This window comes from Stegostoma tigrinum, chromosome 31 (genome assembly GCF_030684315.1).
Source record: "Stegostoma tigrinum isolate sSteTig4 chromosome 31, sSteTig4.hap1, whole genome shotgun sequence".
NCBI classification, from domain to species: domain Eukaryota; kingdom Metazoa; phylum Chordata; class Chondrichthyes; order Orectolobiformes; family Stegostomatidae; genus Stegostoma; species Stegostoma tigrinum.
The window spans coordinates 6,428,375-6,449,002 of NC_081384.1; the positions used below are offsets into that span (position 1 = coordinate 6,428,375).

Below are 20,628 nucleotides of genomic sequence, written 5' to 3' on the forward strand. Positions count from 1 at the left end.
CCACCTGCTCCAGAGGTATGTAACAACATCTTGTAACTTGATCAGAAAATATTGAAAGAAAATTGAAGGAAGAAATACAGTGTAGCGATGATTAGGGATTGGGAAGATATTGACTCCAACAAAAGATGACTAAAAAATAATAAAGAGGGAGAAAATAATGTTTGAGAATAATCTTTCATGTAATATCAAGATTGAGAGCAAGAGCTTCTTCAAATGCATAAAGAGGAAGAGAGAAGTCAAAATTCTCATGGGAACCTTAGAGAATGAGGCTGGGCAAACAATGATGGGGAACCAGGAAATGGCAGAGGAGTTGAATAAATACTTGACATTGTTTTTACAACAGAAGACACTAATAGCATTACAAAAGTATAAAATAATCAATAAATACCAAACAACCATGATGGTAAATGGTACCAGGGAAAAATAATCGGGGTAAAAGTGATGCGTGCACTTGACCAGATGGGTTGTCACCTAGGAACGCCAAATATGTAGCTACAGAGATAATAGATGCACTGGTAGTAATCTTCCAAGAATCCTTAGATTCTGGAAATGCCCTGAAGGATTGGAAAACTGCCAATGTAACAATCTTATTCAAAAAGTGAAAGAAACAAAAAAAGGTAACTATACACCAGTTTATTGAACATCTGTTATTGGGAAAATATTAAAATCGATTGTAAAGGATGTAATTGCAGATTAGATTAGATTCCCTACAGTGTGGAAACAGGCCCTTCGGTCCAGCAAGTCCACACTGCCCCTTGAAGCATCCCACCCAGACCCATCCCCCATAACCCACACACCCCTGAACACTACGGGCAATTTAGCATGGCCGATCCACTTAGCCTGTACATCTTTGGACTGTGGGAGGAAACTGGAGCACTCGGAGGAAACCCATGGATACACGAGGAGAATGTGTAAACTCCGCACAGACAGTTACCCAAGGCTGGAATTGAACCTGGGTCCCTGGCGCTGTGAGGCTGCAGTGCTAACCACTGAGCCACCGTGCCACCCAAATATATAATATCATTAAGCAGACTCAACATGGACTCATGAAGTGGAAATCATGCCAGACAAATTTTCTAGAATACTTTGAAGGAGTAACAAGCAGCATAACTAAATAGCAACCAGTACATGTAATGTACATGGATTTCCAGATGTTGGCTTTTTAATAACAGCCAGTGGTGTCAAGGCATGGGTAGAAGATTGGCTAAATTGTGGAAGACAGAAAATTGGGATAAGGTGAGGGTTGGGGTGGGGGGAGGTGAGATAATTCAGGATGGTAACCTGTAACCAGTGAAATGCCAAAGGGTTCAGTGCTGGAGCCGCAATTATTTGCGGTATACATTCATGGCTTTAATAAGGAAAATGAACAGCCAAATCTGCAGATGACACAAAATTAGATAGGAAGGCAAAAGGTAAGGATGACACAAAGTGCCTGCAGAGGGATATGGACTGGTTAAGTGACTGAACATAAGGTTGGCAGATAGAATATAACATGAGAAAATGTGAGGTTCTGCACTTTGGCATGAAGAATAGAGGAGCTTAATATTATTTAAATAGAGTGAGACTGCAGAAAGCTACAGGACAGGGGATTTGGGATGCTTCATCCACGAATCGAACAAAGCTAACACACAGGTTCAGCAGGTATCAGGGAAGGCAATGGAATGTTAGCTTTTATTTTAAAGGGAGAGGGAAGTCTTGTAAAACTATACAAGCCATAAGTTGAACCACATCTAGAACACTGTGAACATTTTGGACCCAGGAAAGGTCTACTGGTATTTTAAGGTAGTCCAGAGAAAGTTCACCCAGTTAATTCCAGATATGGAGGGACTTTCATATGAGGAGCAATTGAATAGGTTGGGCCTGTACTCATTTCAGTTTAGAAGAATGAGAGGTGACATTATTGAATTGAACAAGCTCCTTAGGGGGGCTTGACTGGGTAGATGCAGAAGGGTTGTTTTCCCTTGTGGGAGAGTCTAGGACCAAAGGGTATAATCTTAGAATAAGTGATTGTTTATTTAAAACAGAGATGATGAGGAATTTCTTCTCTCAGAGGGTTGTGATTCTGTGGAATCCTTTACTGCAAAGAAAGTCAAGGGTAGGTAATTAATTTTATTCAAGGCTGAGATATACAGGTTTTTATTCAGTAAGGTAATCAAAGATTATAGGAAAGCAGAGTTGGGTATTAACAGATCAGCCTTGATCTCAAAGAATAGCAGAGCAGACTCAGATGGGCTGAATGGTCTGGTCCAATCCTACCATGTATGGTCTTATATGTTGATTGAAATACAAAGTATGATTCCACAAAAAAAAACTTTGGCCTGCTTATTCTTTTCCATCCAGAATACCATCGTTGCTGCCAAAAATAACAATTTGTGTTTATGTAGCATTTTCAATGTGGTTAACCATGCTGTAGTGTTCATTAGATGTAATTGGATACAAATTACTCACTCAAAAGGAGGACAACTGCACAAAGACTCGGTTGCTAAAGCACGGTAAATGTTTAAGGAGCTCCTTGAGAAAGGAGAGATAGACACAGAGGTTTGGGTCAGTAAGTCCAGAGATTGAAGCCTTAACAGTTAATGTCTCATCCACCATTTGTGAGATGAAGCAAGCTGGGAGTCAAGCAGAATCCAGCTCGTTATTCCAAGATGATCGCAGTTTCCAGATCTCAAATACTCATCCTCCTTAACAGCCCCGACATATCCACTCAATAATAACTGCACAATTACGAAAATCACTCACATCTTTATACAATACCATTTGGAATAATTCATTTTTGAAAGACAAGTCATTGGTTATCATTTAGCTGCAACTGCTTTGTACAATTTTACATTTCAAGTAGCATCGCATTAGTTCAAAATGTCAAAGTACGTCATGCACGCACACTACAAAAAAGGTTTTGGTGAGTTTGAAGGGCAACAAGGACTGAAAGGTTGCTTCATATGTTTCTCTAGCCTAAAATACAGCCACCTGAATCCATATCTATATGATACATGTGGGAACAGAGGCCACTGAATTAATTTGTGTTATCCAATGCTCGTTTACATAACTTATTCAGTAGCTGGAACCAAAATTCATTTTCTTTTGGTATACTTCAATAATTTGCCCTCGTACTAATCTTAACTCTCCCGCTCTATCAAGCTCATTAACGAGCAAAATAGCACTGGGTGTTTTTTATTTCCTGGTGATTGTTGAGGTGTGGAGGTCTTCTGGTGCAGTGATAATATCCCTGCCTCCAGGCAAGAAGTGTCAGGTGCAAATCCCACAGCACCAGTTTGTGGCCATGGAAGATGGGTTTTTGATATTGCCAAGCTAATTAGTTCCCAGTCTGTAAATCCTTCCAATGCAGGTGGTAAGAGTGGGAGAGCGTCCTGTTCAGACATGTTGTAGGGGACAATGGCAAGTCACTGCAATATCTTGCCAAGCATAAACATAGACCAATCCAACATGGTCCCTGATTGCCAACGTTATCTTATTGAGGTGGAATGCTAAGACAATACTGAAGAGTGGCCATTGATGGAGCTCACTACCAACTTTCAGGATTGGAGTGGAGTGTCACTCCATCTGCAAGTTATCCTTGAGGTGGTGAGATTGGAAGGGGAATGTCATCCACCCCCTTCTGAAACATGCTCTTCGCAAATATGGTCTGGAGTGGGTTACAATGGTTCTTGTCCTGTGCAACTCCCCACCACAGAACTTTACTGTATGGACTGTTGCCAGGGTAATGCAATGAGGTAGACATCAACTGTGACTGAACGACCATCAGCACAGTGAAAGGTGCACTACCTGAACCTTGCTGGTCTTCCAGTTCCAGACGTTGTCCACAACCAAGTGTTTCAGACTGGCACTGGGACCATTCTAAGGTCAAGGAATGTGAGCTGAGGGATGCACTAAAGCCTGGGGCAGTCACTGGGGAAATGGTATCAACTGAAGTCACTCTGACATGGTGTACCCAGTGGCTCAAACCAAAATAAAACCCACCATGTTACATGTTTCACCCAAATAACTCTTCTAAACTAATGATAATTGTAACTGGGAGTAACTTTTAACATATATGGAATGAAACGTTATACATCATTGAAATAAAGAACATTGTTGGAAAAAGATCATGTAGCAGAAAGGGATACAAACAGCTGTTGATAGGGTTTAGACATAAACAAAAACTTAGTTCCTGGTCTTGGTGATATTGTCTCTGTATATTAGCTGACCAGACATACTGACACTAGACCTATCACTTCTGGGTACTTTCCCAATGTTGACCATATTAATGCCAATGCCTTCATTCTATGTTAATATTAGCATTGTACAGCACAGAAAGATCCGTACCGGGGCTGGATCACTCTGATGGACCACAGGAGTAAGGTAGGGGAAGAGGCAGAGGAAGATGGCTTGAGTGCTCATGGTGAATGCTGTCAAAATATCATGATAGAGAAGGGATGCTAAAGTGGGATCGCCCCAGCACAGACTGTTTTCTGGGGGACTTTGGCCTGAGTGTGTTCAATGTGACGGGACAGCAAAGAAACTAAACTGAAATAGTACAAAGAGTGAATTGAGGAATGGGAGTGCAAGTTTACAGGGCCATTTCATATCAAAGGACCTGAATGGTCTAACAAGGAACGGGGCGGGGGAGCAGAGTCATAATTTGGATGGTGGATGGAGGGGTGAATAGAAATTTGAAAAGGTGTTTATAAAACCTTAACAAAATGAGCCACAAATGGCATTGGTGAGCAGTGCAGAGAGGACAGATCATCAAGTGGTGTGGGTGTGGAGGGGAAATGCAGGAGGGGCTGTCAGCGGGGAGCTGGGGTTTGGGAACAGGATACAGGATGAGAAAGGAGCTTCAAAGAGACTCATGGTTGAAGAGGGAGGTGGGTGGCAATGGGGCAGAAAGACAGGGGGAATGCTTGAAGGAATTGCTTGGATAGTCTCAATCTTTGAGGCAAATAAATCCACAAAAGCTACTCACAATTTCCCACAAGGAAATGCTATCTTGTGTAGCTGATGTCTTTTTCCTCTTTGGCCGGGTGATCACGGTTAAACCTCTGTGTGTTACTAAACAGGGGCCAGGTTCTGTGCAGGAATTCACTGGCACAGACCCACAGCACTCTTGCCTACTTTCAAAGAGTTAGTTTTAAATGTTTCTAAATTCCTTCCCGTTGTTTATCCATTTCCGTCCTTATCTCCCATCTCTCGCTCACTCTCACACACACCATTTGGAATCTTGGTGTTGATAGCATTACTTGTCAGTAATGTTCAGCTGTCTGAATGCCAGACAGTGGTCAATATGTGACAGTAAGCCAAGTTAACACACCAGCTTAGTCACTGAGAGAAGGAACAACTGCAAGAAGGTGTTGAGAGGAAGGGACATTTTGATTTGAGTATCAATGAAAGCCAATCTTTAAAAGCCAACAGGTGTTACCATTCATGAAATTGAACTCCGTCGTACGTAAGAGTCATGATGACTGAATTCAGGAAACAGACTTTACACCTTACGGAGCATAAAAATAAAACGGTATAAAAAGAAAGGCTAGTCACAGTGCAATCTGCTGAAACAGCCCTGCACAGCTGAATTTCTCCTCCCACATGAAATCATTAGCAAGTCTTCACTCACTACTTCTTACAGATGTCACTATTAAGAATGGGACATTTACAAAATGACTGCTTCCAAAGAGCAACTCCTAGACCAGGTGCAGCAGAGATGCAAGTAAAGTACTGTTGGTGCTGGAACTCTGAAACAAAATTTGGAGCATGCTGGAGAAACTCAGAGGGTCTGGCAGCATCAATGGAGAGAGACAGAGTTAATGTTATGAGTCCAGTATACTCTTCTTAAGAAGAAGAATGCCCTGTTTCTGAAGAAGAGTAATATTGGACTCAAAATGTTAACACTGTCACTCTCCGGAGATGCTGCCAGCTTTGTTCCTCCAATTCTGGTCTCGTGTGAATCAAGGGAGGTGTTGGTCAAGTGGTATTATTACTGGGCTGTTAATCCAGAGACCCAGATAACATTCTGGGGACCCAGGTTTGAATCCTGCCATGGCAGATGGTGGAATTTGAATTCAATTTTTAAAAAAATCAGGAATTAAGAATCTAGTGGTGACCATCCTGTTGAGTGTCGGAAAAACCCATCCGGTTCACTCATATCCTCTAAGAAAGGAAACTGCCATCCTTACCCGGTCTGGCCTACATGTGACTCCAGACCCATAGCAATGTGGTTGACTCTGAAGTGCCCTCTGGGCAATTAGGGATGGCAATAAATGCTGCCCTCTCATTGACACCCTCATCCTGTTAATGTGCAAACAAAAATGTAATTCCTTAAATTGCTCCACAATTGGCAATCCTGGCAGTGCTGCACAGTTCTAAAAAAAAATTGGAATTCCACCTCCCTGTCAAAGTTCTCCATCTCTCTGTCCTCTGAGAGGGTGTGCAGAATCGGCTGCTTGGCCCATGCCTCTTTGGCTAGCTGCCCCGATGACACACGTAAAGAGATCTAAGAGGTGATCACCTTCAACCACTAGATTCATAGAGGCCTCCACAAGATGGATTCTGGGACATTATTTCCACTGTCTGCAAAACCAGAGCTACAGTCAGAGGGCTGAATTTTAGCCTAAAAGGAATGTAAATTTGGATCAAGTAACTTAAAGTCTGAACGGTATTCTTCTGAACCTAAAATTTCACCCAAGTTATAGTGACTTAACGAGGTCAGCCAGATGGACATCATAGAATAAGTTCCCTGATTAGGGCTGTTAACCTGGTCCAATCAGGGAGCCCTGGCTGACAGATATAAACAGGAGTGTCAGAGGTTCTGCTTGCTCAGAGAGCTGGATCAGTGTCAAGGACTCTCCATGTGTAAATGAAGGGTGACTTGGTGACAGGATTTGGCCTCTGTGGTGTTATTTCACAAACTGTCCATCTCTGGCTTCAGTGCACATTCTCCCCGTGTCTGTGTGGGTTTCCTCCGGGTGCTCCGGTTTCCTCCCACAGTCCAAAGATGTGCAGGCGAGGTAGGTTGGCTACACTAAATTGCCCGTAGTGTTCAGGGGTGTGTGGGTTATGGGGCGATGGTTCTGGGTGGATTCTCCAAAGGTCCTTGTGGACTTGTTGAGCCAAAGGGCCTGTTTCTACACTGTAGGGATTCTATCTATCTACAGAACCTCAGGATCAGGGATCAGCTATTTCATACTAAGCTGAAGAGAAATTCCTCCACTTTGAGGAATATGAATCTTTGGAATTCTCTACCATAAAGAGCTGTGGATCCTGAGTCATTGAGTGTACTGCAGACTGAGTCTGATAGACCTTTTGGGTACTTAGAGATCGAAGTGTTATGGGTAGAAAGGAGACTGGAGTAGATGGTGAGGATCAGCCATAACCTTGAGCAGTTTTGAAGAGTTGTAAGGCCTAATCCTGCTCTTATTTCCAAGTTCTTATTTTTCTTACATTACAAGAGGCTAATTGAACAACAATTCTGTGCAGAATTGAAGGAGGCAAAGTACTTTGGGGTGTTTAGCCTCATCAAGAATTCAAATTCTTGTTGTTTTCATTGATTAATTTTAATTTGACTTTACTTTTGCAAAGTACGAAAGTAAAAATGCTTTTAAAGCCTGGCATTGAATTTGGCTTCAGGGAAAGGGTTTATTAAAACACTTTCAAGAACATGCTGAGGTTAAGCAGAGGGAACGGTTTCCCTCTGCATTATAAACCCCTGGCTGCTGCGCAAGGTTTGAGAAGCCAGCGTGAAAAATATCTCTCCATTCCCTTTCATCTTAATGAAGTGTGACATTTCCAACTGAGACAGACTCAAAAACAGTTGGTTTATACTTACATTTTACAAATTAGTTTTTTTATGGAATAAAAATGAATTGTTCAGTAGTTTCATTCTGCAAATATTACCCAGGAATTTCTCAGAGCTCGTGCCAATAATGGCATATTTTTCTCTCTTTGCAGGAAGTGTAATAACAACACAGCAAAGTGCGACAGAGCATCTAGATACTGGTGAACAATGTGATTAACAGTCTCCCTTATCAACCTAACTCGTTTGATGCTCAGAAGAGGTTCATTACAGGCAATGCTGGATTCTAGAGGTGAACCAGGAGTGACTGCCTTTGATATCAAGACAGCATTTCATTGACTAAGCCCCATGAAGCAGTACTAAAATTGAGAATCAAGGGGAAAAGAAAAAACGCAGTGGAATGAAATCTGGCACAAGCAAAGATGGTTGTAGATGTTGGAGGACAACCACCCAAGCCCCAGGCCATTAGTGTTCCTCAGTGCTCTGTCCTAGAGACAATGATCTTCAGCAGCTTCATTAATGACATTCCCTCTAACTTTGATCAATCCATGTCACAACTCCAGGACAATATCCAGGCTTGAGCTGATTCGTAGCAAAAAACATTCATGTCAAAAATGTATCAGGTAATGACCATTTCCAAAAAGAGAGACCCTAACTTCATCCTCTTGGCACTCAACAGGATGACCAGAATCAAACCTCACACCAATAACATTCTACTCGATAGCACTTGCCAGAAACTGAACTACACCCAACCACATCAATACTGTGCCTACAGGAGCTGATCAGAGCCTTTGAATTCTGTCCTGCATTTTTCGGCAATTCGGAATTCATGATGTATCTCTTCCAAATCACAAATTGATGGACAATTTACACATGAGTAACAATAAGTGTATTCAATTTGTCTTCTATTTGGCTACAAAGTCTTGGTGAATATATAATTGTAATCCTTCCAAATATAGTACATGGGTCAAGCCTGGCCGATAAGCTATTTAACAATGGTCTGGGTCTGATTTTTGATAGTATGCAGTTTCGAACATTACTCCCTAGAAATAAATGACTTGGGAAGAGAACAGCATTAGAACCTTGTGATGAGTGTATACAAATCCACAGAAATGTAGCATAAGCAATTTTAGACTATTCAGTGAATCCCAGGATTTCAAAGTAGACAGTATGGCTTTCCATGGTGGAGCATTTATATTGGGAATGTGCAAGAAGCCAGACTAGGAAAAGTGCAGAGAACTAGGAAGGGCTGTTGGGTGTAATAAGGATAGGGAGGTGCAAGGCTGTAGATGGATTTTAATACAAGGATACAAATTTTGAAACTGAAACATTGCTGGGCCAGGAGCTACTCTAGGTCAGCGAGAACAGAGGTGATGAGTGAAGAGAATTAGTTATAAGTTAGGACAACAGCATTTGAATGAAATCAAATTCACAGATGGTGGAAGATAAGAAGTTGGTCAGGAAATCAGTGGAAACAGCCAGATTTAGAGGTAGCAAATGCAGAAATATAACACAATGTTATCTTGCTCTGAAGACTTGACAGTATCTACTTCTCTAGATATTTTATTGTGTTCTTTCCTCTGTTCACCAATGACTAACTTTATGTTCAACATCCCTTTATCATTTTAAGAAAAATAAAGTAGAATATTGCATTTTTTAACACTCTTTTTGTACAAATCACGAGAATAATGATTGCCGGAAGAACAAGATCAGTACTGTTGGCCATTAAGTATTTAAACCAAACGTGCATGATTCAAAACCTTTAACTCTTCAAAGTAATCAGGTAACTCAGCATCAAATCGAGGAGCATTCATAGCATACTTGTGAGGAATTTCTCTCGCCTGCCTCTCCTTTACATTGTTGCCCCCACTGTGAAGGTACTCACCTACTGCACACAGTGAATGCACACACATGCACAGACACACAGAGGCACACACATGTTCTCAAGCACTGGCACAAGTGTGTGCACATGCCTCAATGTACACACCATATCACTACAAGGTGAGGTGAGGAGGTGAAGCCTACATGGATTGAAATTGGACTTCTGTAAATGCTACAATACAACTGATGAGCTGACAGAACTGCATCATAAACCACGTCCATTGGATCCAATGAGAATTCAATGTTGGTTAGAGAGTGAGAACATCACCCATTGTTACAGTTCCTGATAACAAAGCACATTGGGTGGAGTCAGTAACAATCCAGTTCTACCATTGAATCAGCTGAATTGGTGTCCACAGATCCTTGGCTCCTCAGCAGTGCATTAGATTTTTTTTTTATTATCGACCTATTTTTCTAATCAACTTGTTCAGAGACACATTCGGGACACTGCCACTGTGCCATAAAACAGCCCTTAAACTCTATCATCTGTATGTGTCTCACCTGTAACCATTCGTAGTTATGGAATTGGAGTTAAAGAATGTCACTGGATGAGTAATCGAGAGACCCAGGTTAATTCTGTAAAATACGGGGCCTCAAGAAGTGTCTCTGCCTCTGGGCCAGAAGTTTGAGGTTCAAGTCCTACCTTAGGACCTAATGGTCATAGAGGTCTGTTTTTTAACAATGCATGGGATGAGGGTGTCACTGGCCAGGCAGCATTTATTGCCCATCCCTAATTGCCCTGCAGGTAGTTAAGAGCCAACCACGTTGCTGTGGGTCTGGAGTCACATGTAGGCTGGACCAGGTAAGGATGGCAGTTTCCTTCCCTAAAGGACATTGGCGAACTAGATGGGTTTCTCCCACAATCAACAATGGATTCATGGTTATCATTAAACTCTTAATTCCACTTTTTTGTTTTAAATACATATTACATCAAAGAAGACTGATTTTAAAAAGTGATATAGCACAAACCTTTCACTGCAGCATGAGCATCTGAACCAGATTTGTGATTGTTACGTTAAGAGACAAGGTGCAACCAATTTGGACTATAAAGTTTTGCCTTAAAGGGCCTCTTGTAATGCAAAGTAACAGTCCCTACCCCTGAACTGAGAGGCCTAAGTTCAAGTCCCAACTACTCCAAAGGTGTATCATAACGTCTCTGAATGTGTTGATTAGAAAAATAGTGAAATTAAAGAAAAAGCTTTGTCTTAGGGACCCTCCTGTGGCACAGTGGTAGTATCCCTACCCCTAGACTGAGAGGTCTGGGTTCAAGATCCCCCTGCTCCAGAGGTGTGTAATTACGTCTCTGAACAGGTTGATTAGAAATTCAGGCTAAAAAAGATATGATCCCCACTAATTATGAGTGTACTAATGTTTGTCCGTCTATATCACTTCATTTAAGGCCCTCTTGTGATGCAATAGTAGTGTCCCTACCTGTTGACTTGCAACCCCAGGTTCAAGTTTCACCTAGCCCAGGGGTATGTAATAACATTACCACACGAGTTGATTAGAAAAGTGGTGACATTTAAAAAAAAAGTTGTGTCTTGGGGCACCGTTGGGGTACAGTGATAGTATCGATACCCATGTACTAGGAGGCCTGCGTTCAAGTCCCACATGCTTCAGGGGTGTGTAATAACACTGTCTGAACAGATTGAATAGAAAAGTAGGTTAAATAAAGAAATTATAATGTCTTGCCTTCTTTTAGAGTAATTTAAGGTTCTCTGCAATGTGCTATTGGATCCAATTATTGTCAGGCACATAACAGGGCTTAGAAAGGAAATGATAAGGCTTGTTATTATATAGTAAATCTCAAAAACACCAGACATTTCAGAGACTTTTACAGCCAATGAAGTACTTCTGAAACACGATCACTGGTTCAGCGCAGAACACAAAATTTATGCACATACAGAATATTCCCTCTGCTTATTGCACGAAAATTACAGCATTGTGGTAAAGATCAAAAAAGCTACTGTTATGATGTTGATTTACAGATACATAGAAGTGTAGAAATTAGGAGCAGGAGTAGGCCATTCAGCCCTTCAAGGCTAGTCCACCATTCAACATGATCTTGTCTGACCTTCCAACTCAGTACCCTATTCCCACTTGATCTGTTAAGAACCGAAGAACAATGAGCAAAGAACAAAGAAAATTACAGCACAGGAACGGGCCCTTTGGCCCTCCAAGCCTGTACCAACATGCTGCCCATCACAACTAAAACCCCCTACCCTTCCAGGAACCATGTCCCTCTATCCCCATCCTGTTCATATATTTATCAAGAGGCCCTTTAAAACTCACTATTGTACCTGCTTCCACTACCTCCCCCAACAGCGGGTTCCAGGCACACACCACCCTCTGTGTAAAAAGCTTGCCTCATACATCACCTTTAAACCTTGCCCCTCCCACTTTCAACCTATGTCCCCTAGTAACTGACTCTTCCTCCCTGGGAAAAAGCTACTGACTATCCACACCCTTCATAATCTTGTAGACCTCTATCATGTCACCCCTCAACCTCTGTTGTTTCAGTAAGAACAACCCAAGTTTCTTCAACCTCTCCTTATAGCTAATGTCCTCCATACCAGGCAACATCCTGGTAAATCTTTTCTGTTCCCTCTCCAAAGTCACTCACATCCTTCTGGTGAGAGATAATGGGAACTGCAGATGCTGGAGATTCCAAGATAATAAAATGAAGGGTCTAGGCCCGAAACGTCAGCTTTTGTGCTCCTGAGATGCTGCTTGGCCTGCTGTGTTCATCCAGCCTCACATTTTATTATCTTCACATCCTTCTGGTAGTGTGTCTACCTGAATTGAACACAATATTCCAAATGTGGCCTAACTAAGGTTTTACAAAGCTGCACCATTACCTGCCAATTTTTAAACTCAATGCTCTGGTGGATGAAGACAAGCATGCCATATGCCTTATTGACTACCTTTTCTAACTGTGTTACTGCTTTCAGTGACCTGTGTATCTGTATACCCAGATCCCTCTGCCTATCAGTACTCTTAAGGGTTCTTCCTTTTACTGTATATTTTCCATCTGGATTAGACCTTTCAAAATGCATTACCTCACATTTTTCTGGATCAAACTCCATCTGCTATCCCTTTGCCCAAGTCACCAACCAATCCGTATCCAGCTGTATCCTTTAATGGTCCCCATCGCTATCCACAATTCCACCAAACATTGTGTCATCGGCAAACTTATTAATCAGACCAGTTACATTCTCCTCCAAATCATTCAAATATTACAAACAACAAAGGTCCTAACTCTGACCCCTGAGGAACACCACTAGTCACAGTCCTCCATTCAGAAATGCATCCTTCCACTGCTACCCTCTGTCTTCTATGACTGAGCCAGTTTTTTATCCATCTTGCAAGCTCACCTCTAACCTCATGCGATTTTACCTTCTGTATCAGCCTGCCATGAGGGGCCTTGTCAACAGCCTTACTGAAGTCCATATAGACAACATCCACTACCCTACCCTCATCGATCATCTTTGTCACATCCTCAAAAACTCAAGCATGTTAGTGAGACATGACTACACTATGCCTACATCTATGTCCACATCTTCTTGAAAGTCGTCAATGACTTGGTCTCCACATTTTCCTGTGGCAAAGAATTCTACAGACAGGGATAAATGCTGGCTGGACACCAATTATATGATCTTTTACATCCACCAAAGATGACAGACAGGACCTTGGATTCATTACCACATCTAAAAGGCAGCCCCTCTGAGTTTGCTCTGAGCTGTTCTGGAGCATTGGCCTTGATCTTAGTGTGTCATTCTGGGAGTGGGACTTAGACTCACAACCTCTGACTCACATATGGGCGCACTATCAACTGTGTTACATCTGACAGCGAAACAAGGCAGGGCACTAATGCTGCTGTTTAGGTGAGAATGCAGTTCTAGTTGCAGGCTCTGTCATAGCATTTACACATTGGGGAGACAGTATTCCAGCTGGGCTCCAAGACACTGTGCCAACAGTAACAGCATTAACTTTTTTAATGAGAGTCTACTCAGCATGTGCATTGCTTAATGAGGGGGAAAAGTATTGAATTATTTGAATCATTTTTGAGCCTCATTAATTTTAGCCTCACTTCCTCTAGTTCTGTCCAAATTAAATAACCAACTAACATTTGTATTATCCAGTGCTCTCAGTACTTCAATAACCCTGTCCCTTCTTAATCTTTTTATTAAGGAATGAAAAATACTATGACTCCCTGTTTTGTAACTTAGAAAATCCCTGAATCTCTAAGCTTCCCTCGGACTCCTTCAGTTTCTTAGAACAGGTGGATGTCTGAAGTGACTCAGGTGCAGCATTGCTAACAAACCATGCAAGTTTAGGATACCAGACCTAAACGGTATTTAATCCTGCATCCCAGTTCCTATTGACACAGCAATAACATCTTCACACTGAAGGAAACTCCAAAGTACATTCTATTTTCTCCATGCTATGCACACACATTTCATGTTTGCAATTCCTACAAGCTCACAGCTCCAAAAGAGAACCGAGAATGGAGTCCTGTATTCCTTGAGAAGAAATGCTTGTCAAGAAGCACTGCACCTTTTTCCTCAGAAAACTGAATTACCCTTTTAACTCTGTGTTTTATTTCTGGGAACAATTGTCCACCTTGGATTCTTCAGTCCACCACCTCACCCTCCAGTTGTAACCACTCACCTCTGTTCCATGTGCTCCAGCCAGGTAAGTGGGCGAGGGGGTCACATACTCCTTCGCAACTTCCAATAGCAATGCTGCTCTGTGGCTCAGCAGGCAGGAGGCACGTTTCTATGGGGTAAGGCAGACAGTGACAGTTTGTGCCAGTGACTTGGGTGGTGCCAGCACGTTGCTTGACCAAGTAGCTGCTAAATGAATACAAGGACATCGCAGTGGTGATGGTGAATTACTGGAGTCTTACACAAGTGAGAAAAGCCCGGTAATGAATGAGTGGAGTGATCGAGGCTGATGGTGATTGGGTGGAACTGAGAATTCTTTTACATGAGTGACTGAACTTTCCTGACACAGCATCAGTGGTGTAATGTTCCACCTATTCTACTGGCTATTGTACCAATTTGCAGCGGGTCCATCATAAACAATGAAAATTAACTGCTGTTATGTTGTCACATTCCTAGACTGTAAAATTGTCACCAACTTTCATCAGATTAAGATTCTTCATTCAATAGTCTATCTCTGAACAGGATTAATCATTCAGAGTTGTCTTTAAGCTTTGGTTGTCTATCACTATGGAGGAACATTCTTTTAAGAAAAATAGAGACGCACTCCAAAAACTTAGCATCATTAGTATTAGAACTCTCCTTCTTTCTGCCTAATTCTTTCACAGACACTTTTGAATTAGTGAATTTTGACAGCATTACTTAGCTTTCAGACTGTATTTTATTAATAGAATGAGGGAGCTGCATGGACTGTTCTTGCTGAACTTGCAGAGTCACCTTCCCTAGGTACCCTGCAGGTAAAACGGCACCAGAAGCTATACTAACTGGGCAATAGCCTTCACTGAATCCAGGGAGTTCATGTTTTCCCACTTGTAGCCCCCTTTCCCACAGGAACACAAGGCAAACCAGCATTAGTTAGCAAGTTAACGGGAGATATTGGAAGATTAGTTAGAGTGTGTGCTACATCCCCCAAATTTATGTTTCATCCAACTCCAGTACACAAACATCTGACCTATGTTGCTCATGAATCAACTGTGTAAGCTAATTAATAATGGATTGGTTAAGTCATAAAATCAGACAAAGCCAACATGGATTTATGAAAGGAATGTTATGCCTTTCCAAAGTTACTGGAATTTTTTGAGAAGGTCACAATTAGAATTAATAAGATGGAGCCAATGGATGTGATTTACTTGAACCGCAAGAAGGCTTTTGAGAATGTCCTATATAAAGAGACTAACAGATAAAATGAAAGTGTATGGGATTGGGGGCAGTGTACTGACATGGAAAGAGATCAGGGTGGCAGACAGGAAAGTGCGATTGGGATTTTTTTTTCAAGCGGCTGCCAGTGACTATTGGGATAGCACAGGGATCAGTGCTTAGGCCGCAGCTGTTCAAAATAACATTCACAGTTTAGATGAGGGAAATAAACGTAACATCTCCAAGTTTGCAGATGACACAAAGCTAGGTGGGAAGGTGAGCAGTGAGGAGGATGCAGAGATGCATCAGTGTAATTTGGACAGGCTGAATGTGTGGACAAATGCATAGCAGATGACGTATAATGTGGATAAATGTGAGTTTAGCTTCTTTGGTAGCAAAAACAAGAAGCCAGGCTATTTTCTTGAATGCTGGTAGATTGAGAAAGCGGGGGGTGGGGGGAGGGGGTGGTGCGGGGAATAAGATAGTGCGCCAAGATCTGGCTATCTGCGTACACCTGCCATTGAGAATAAACATGCAGATGCAGTAGGCGGTGAGAAAAGCACATGGTATAAGGATAGCATACCAGTGAGAGGATTGGCGTACAGGAACAGAGATGTCTTGCTGTAATTGTGCAAAGCCTCAGCGAGACTTCAGTGGATTATTGTGTGCAGTTTTGGTCTCCTTACCTGAGAAAGGATGCCCTAGTGGCGGACGGAGTGCAAGTTTTATTAGACTGGCTCGTGAAATGGCAAGACTGATGCACGAAGATACTCTGGATCAGTTAGTACTATGTCATTGGGGTTTAGAAGAATGAGGGGGGACTGCACAGACACCTACTGGACAGTATAAATGCAGGACAGATGTTCCTGACCACCAGGGACTCCAGATTTAGGGACCACAATCTAAGAATACAGGGTAGGCCATTTAGGACTGAGATAAAGCAGAATTTCTTCACTCAGAGAGTGGTGAACCTGTGGAATTCTCTGACCAAAAGTGGTTTCCATATTGAATGTTTTCAAGTAGGAATTAGATATAGCTATTAAAGCAAAAGGGATCACAGGTAATGGGGACAGAGTGGGAACAAGGTGCTGAGTTGGATATGCAGCCATGATCATTTTGAATGGAGGAGTAGGGTCAAAGGGCTGAATGGCCTACTCCTGCACCTATTTTCTTTGTTTTTATGTTTCCAAGGCATAAAATGGCTCCCTTGGTGGGGAAGTGATTTGCTGTAGAACGAACCGGGTCTACCTCAGCTTTGAATCTCAGTGGGGGATTAGCAATGTTGGCAACAGTCAACCTCAAATGGTCCTGTGCAAAGAAAAGTGGCTTGTGGCCAGGTGAGAAATCAACTGAAGCTCCACCTCCCAGAGGATTTCCATGACCCATTGCTGGAACTGATATTCAATGATGACAGAATCTGACTGAATTTCATGATTCAAATGGCCCGTCAATGCTCAATGTGTAGACTCACACGTGACAAGTGACAGTTTGTCAGAGGTGTAAGAGACACGGGACAAGGTGGGGGTTGGGAGGAGGTCTGCATAAAGCAAAAAAATATGAATTGTTAAATAAAGAACTGGGTACAAGATGGAGAAACCATGCAAGAGGGGCCTTTGTGATGATTTCAATGTTTTATTTGAAATTATATCATAACATAGACCTATATGTGAATTTAAATCTAGGCAAATATGTTAGAAATATGCATTCACAATGGCAAGTAGAAAAGGAGGTGCATTAGGCTTCTTAATAACAGAAGAGCCCATGGTGTTAGAGGGAGTATATTAGCATGAATAGAGAATTAGCTAACTAGTAGAAGACAAGGGTAAAGCTAGATCAGGGAATAACAGACTGGTGAGTCTCATCTCAGTGGGTAAGGAAGCTATTGGAGAAAATTTTGAGGGTGAGAATTAATCCCCATTTAGACAGGCAAGGTTTGGTTATAGATAGACAGCATGGCTTTGTCAGAGGGATGTCATGCCTAATAAATCTGCTCAAATTTATCAAAGAGGTGACCAAGTGTATAGATGATGGTAGTATAGTTGTTGTAGATTGTATGGATTTTAACAAAGCCTTTGATTAGGTCTCACATGGGAAACTGATAAAGAAGGTAAAAGCACATGGGAACCTGGGTAACTTGGCAAACTGGATCCAAAATTGCCTTCATGGCAGGAGACAGAGGATGGTGATAAAAGCTGGTTGCATCACATGGAATACAACACAGTGGAATGCAAGGTTACACATCTTGGCAGGAAGAATAGAGTAGGTGAATATTATTGAAATGGAGAAAGACTGCAGAAAGCTACCATGAGTCACAAAAAGCTAACATCCATGTTCAGCGGGCAATAGTGAAGGCAAATAGAATGTTGGCCTTTATTTCAAAAGGGAATTGAATATAAAAGTAGGGAGGTTTTGCTAAAACTATACTTGACACTAGTTAGAACATAGCTAGAATACTGTGAACTTTTTTGGCATCCTTATACAAGGAAAGGCTTTGGAGGGAGTCTAGAGGAGGTTCACTTGGCTGATACCAAGTATGGAGGGACTGTCTTATGAGGAGAGGTTGAGCAGTTTAAGGTTGGATCATAAAAGAATGAAGAGATTGCTTTATTCATACATAGAAGATTCTTAGAAGACTTGACAGGGTACATTTGGAAAGGTCATTCCCTTTGTGGGAGAGTCTAGGATAGAGGGCATAATCTCTGAATAAGGGATTCCACATTTAAGACAAAGATGAAGAAGAAATTCTTCTCTTAGAGGGTTGTGAATTTGTGGAATTCTTTACCATGTAGGACTGTTGAAATTGCCTTGTTAAGTACATTTTTAATCAGTAAGGACAACAAGACATAAGGGGGAAAGGTCAGAAATGTAGAGTTAAGGATAATCAGATCTGCTATGATCTCAATGAATGGTGGAGCAGGCTTGATGGGCTGAATGGCCTACGTCTGCTTCAACAGTTCATGGCCAATGATCTTACGTTAATAAGGAGGCAAAAGCATTGACACATCCAAATTGTTCAAAAGATTATGTTGTGGTCAAAAATTATGGCTTGGTTGAGAGGATGAGAATCAGGTAGCGAGAAATGGCAATTAACCAATGAGTCACATATTAATAGATTCACCTCAGTTGGAAAAACCAACACTGTGCTAAAAGTGGTGACACGATTCAGTCGCATTATTCTATATGTATGTGAGAGGGACGCAGCCAGGAATGAGGGGTCCTGTTACAAAGCCTGGATCGCTAATGGAAATCAGTGAAATTACTGTTCAGAAATCAACCTGATTGTTGACTGGCCTGGGCCCCAAATCATACCATTGGACTAAAATACTTGAATGGAAGTGACCGCAGCTCTCTTGTGTGGAAGACATTTACTGGCCTCTCGTTGCCAACTTCAGTTCAAAACATTGGCTCAGTTTCTCCCTTCACAAATGTTGCAAGACCTGCTGAGTTGCCCCCAGCACTTCCTGTTTCCATATCAGTTTTTCAATCTCTTCAGTTTTTTTTATTTTACTGGCTAATTGAGGTCACCAAATGATATTCGAGCTAAGGGCTGTTGACGCCTCTCAAACAAATTTTACAATAAGTATGGGGCAAAGGTGTCGCAAACTAAACAAACACTCTTCCAATCTTTTGAATAAATGCTTACAAATATTGCTCCTATTTTTATAACTCCTCTCCATGCTCATAGCAGTGAGCTTGTACAGGGAGAAGTCAACAGATGTATTCATGATTAGCAGCAAGTGTTTTGCTGAGAGATAGAAAGATAAATGTTGCGATATGTATATTTTCCTGGCCTAATTCTCTCAAAGGCTGCTGATGAAAGGTCATTGATCTGAGAAGCTAATTCTGCTTCTCTCCCCATCAATGCTGCCAGGTTCACTCCAGCAAGCTCTCATTTTATTTTCAGATTTCGACCATCCAGGATATTATTACATTGGAAAGGGTGCAGAAAAGATTTATAAGGACGTTGTCGGGACTGGAGGGTTTGAGTTATAAGGAGAGATTGGGTATTCTGGGACTTCTTTCCCTGCAGCATAAGAGGCTGAGGGGTGACCTTATAGAGATTTATTTAGAAATGAGGGGTACAGATAAAGTTCTTTTCCCTGGGGTGAGGTAGTCTAAAACTAGAGGGAACAGATTTAAGGTGGCAGGAGAGAGATTTAAAAGGGACCTGAGGGGGAACCTTTTCGTACAGAGGGTAGCTCATTTTTTAGAATGAACTGCCAGAGAAAATGGTAGATGCAAGTACAGTTACTACAATTAAAAGACATTTGGACAGGTATACGAAAAGTTTAAGAGGAATATGGGCCAAACAGACAAGTGGGACTAATTTAGTTTGGGAAGCCTGGTAGGCATGGACAAATTGGGCCATAGGTCCCACATGAATCTATGGCTATATCTACAGTATTTTTCTTTTAGTTCTCGTTGCAATTTCAGAGGCATGGGGTTAGCCATGGGAAATGCAGGGTTACAGATAGTGGGCGTGTTGATCTGGGTGGTCTGCTCTTCAGATCGTCAGTGCAGACTCGATGGGCTGAAAATGGCCAACACCTGCACTGTAGGGATTCTATGATTGAAGTTAGACTGAGAGGTTTTCATTAAGCACATCATATGGAATCAAGGCAGGTAAATGGAATTAAGATAAAGATCAAAAATGACTAAATTGAACAGCAGATGGTTTCGAGAGGCTGAATGGATTATTCCTGTGTCCTTTTAGCTGATGAGGATACAACGCACCTAGCTAGTGTACAACCTGAAAAACTAATAATGAAATTTGATGAAGGGGCTAAAATAAATTTAAATATGACTTAGAATGAGGAAGGCTTGTGTTCTAATACATGAAGAAATCTTGAGTATGTTAAGTGAGGGATAGAGCGAATAAAACAGAATGCAAAGAAATATAAGGAAAGAACTTAGAATATACATTTATGTCATAAAAATATATTCACAATTTGTTTATCCTGCACTTTGGATAAAAATTTATAAGTTGTTCTCATGCCTTAGTCTGTATCTGCTATAATTACTGAAATTTTTAGGAATTAATGATTAATCTCCAGGATACCACTGTGAGTAAACAGAGGAGAAAAGCCATAGGCGCTCTGA

The 20,628-nt window shown here is 41.6% G+C and overlaps 1 protein-coding gene and 1 long non-coding RNA gene across 5 annotated transcripts in view; one reads left to right on the forward strand and one right to left on the reverse strand.

The window, feature by feature from the left end:
* Nucleotides 1–8,763, forward strand: part of LOC132206116 (uncharacterized) — a 51,338-nt gene extending 42,575 nt beyond the window's left edge. Inside the window, exon 3 of the long non-coding RNA XR_009442836.1 lies at nt 7,942–8,763. This is a non-coding gene — a long non-coding RNA (uncharacterized LOC132206116). The remainder of the gene's footprint in view (nt 1–7,941) is intronic.
* Nucleotides 1–20,628, reverse strand: part of srcin1a (SRC kinase signaling inhibitor 1a) — a 498,739-nt gene that overhangs the window by 364,306 nt on the left and 113,805 nt on the right. For all 4 annotated transcript variants that reach the window (XM_059638686.1, XM_048560697.2, XM_048560696.2 and 1 more), the window contains exon 2: nt 14,339–14,446. In XM_059638686.1, coding sequence (XP_059494669.1) covers nt 14,339–14,446 — 108 coding nt within the window. The remainder of the gene's footprint in view (nt 1–14,338; nt 14,447–20,628) is intronic.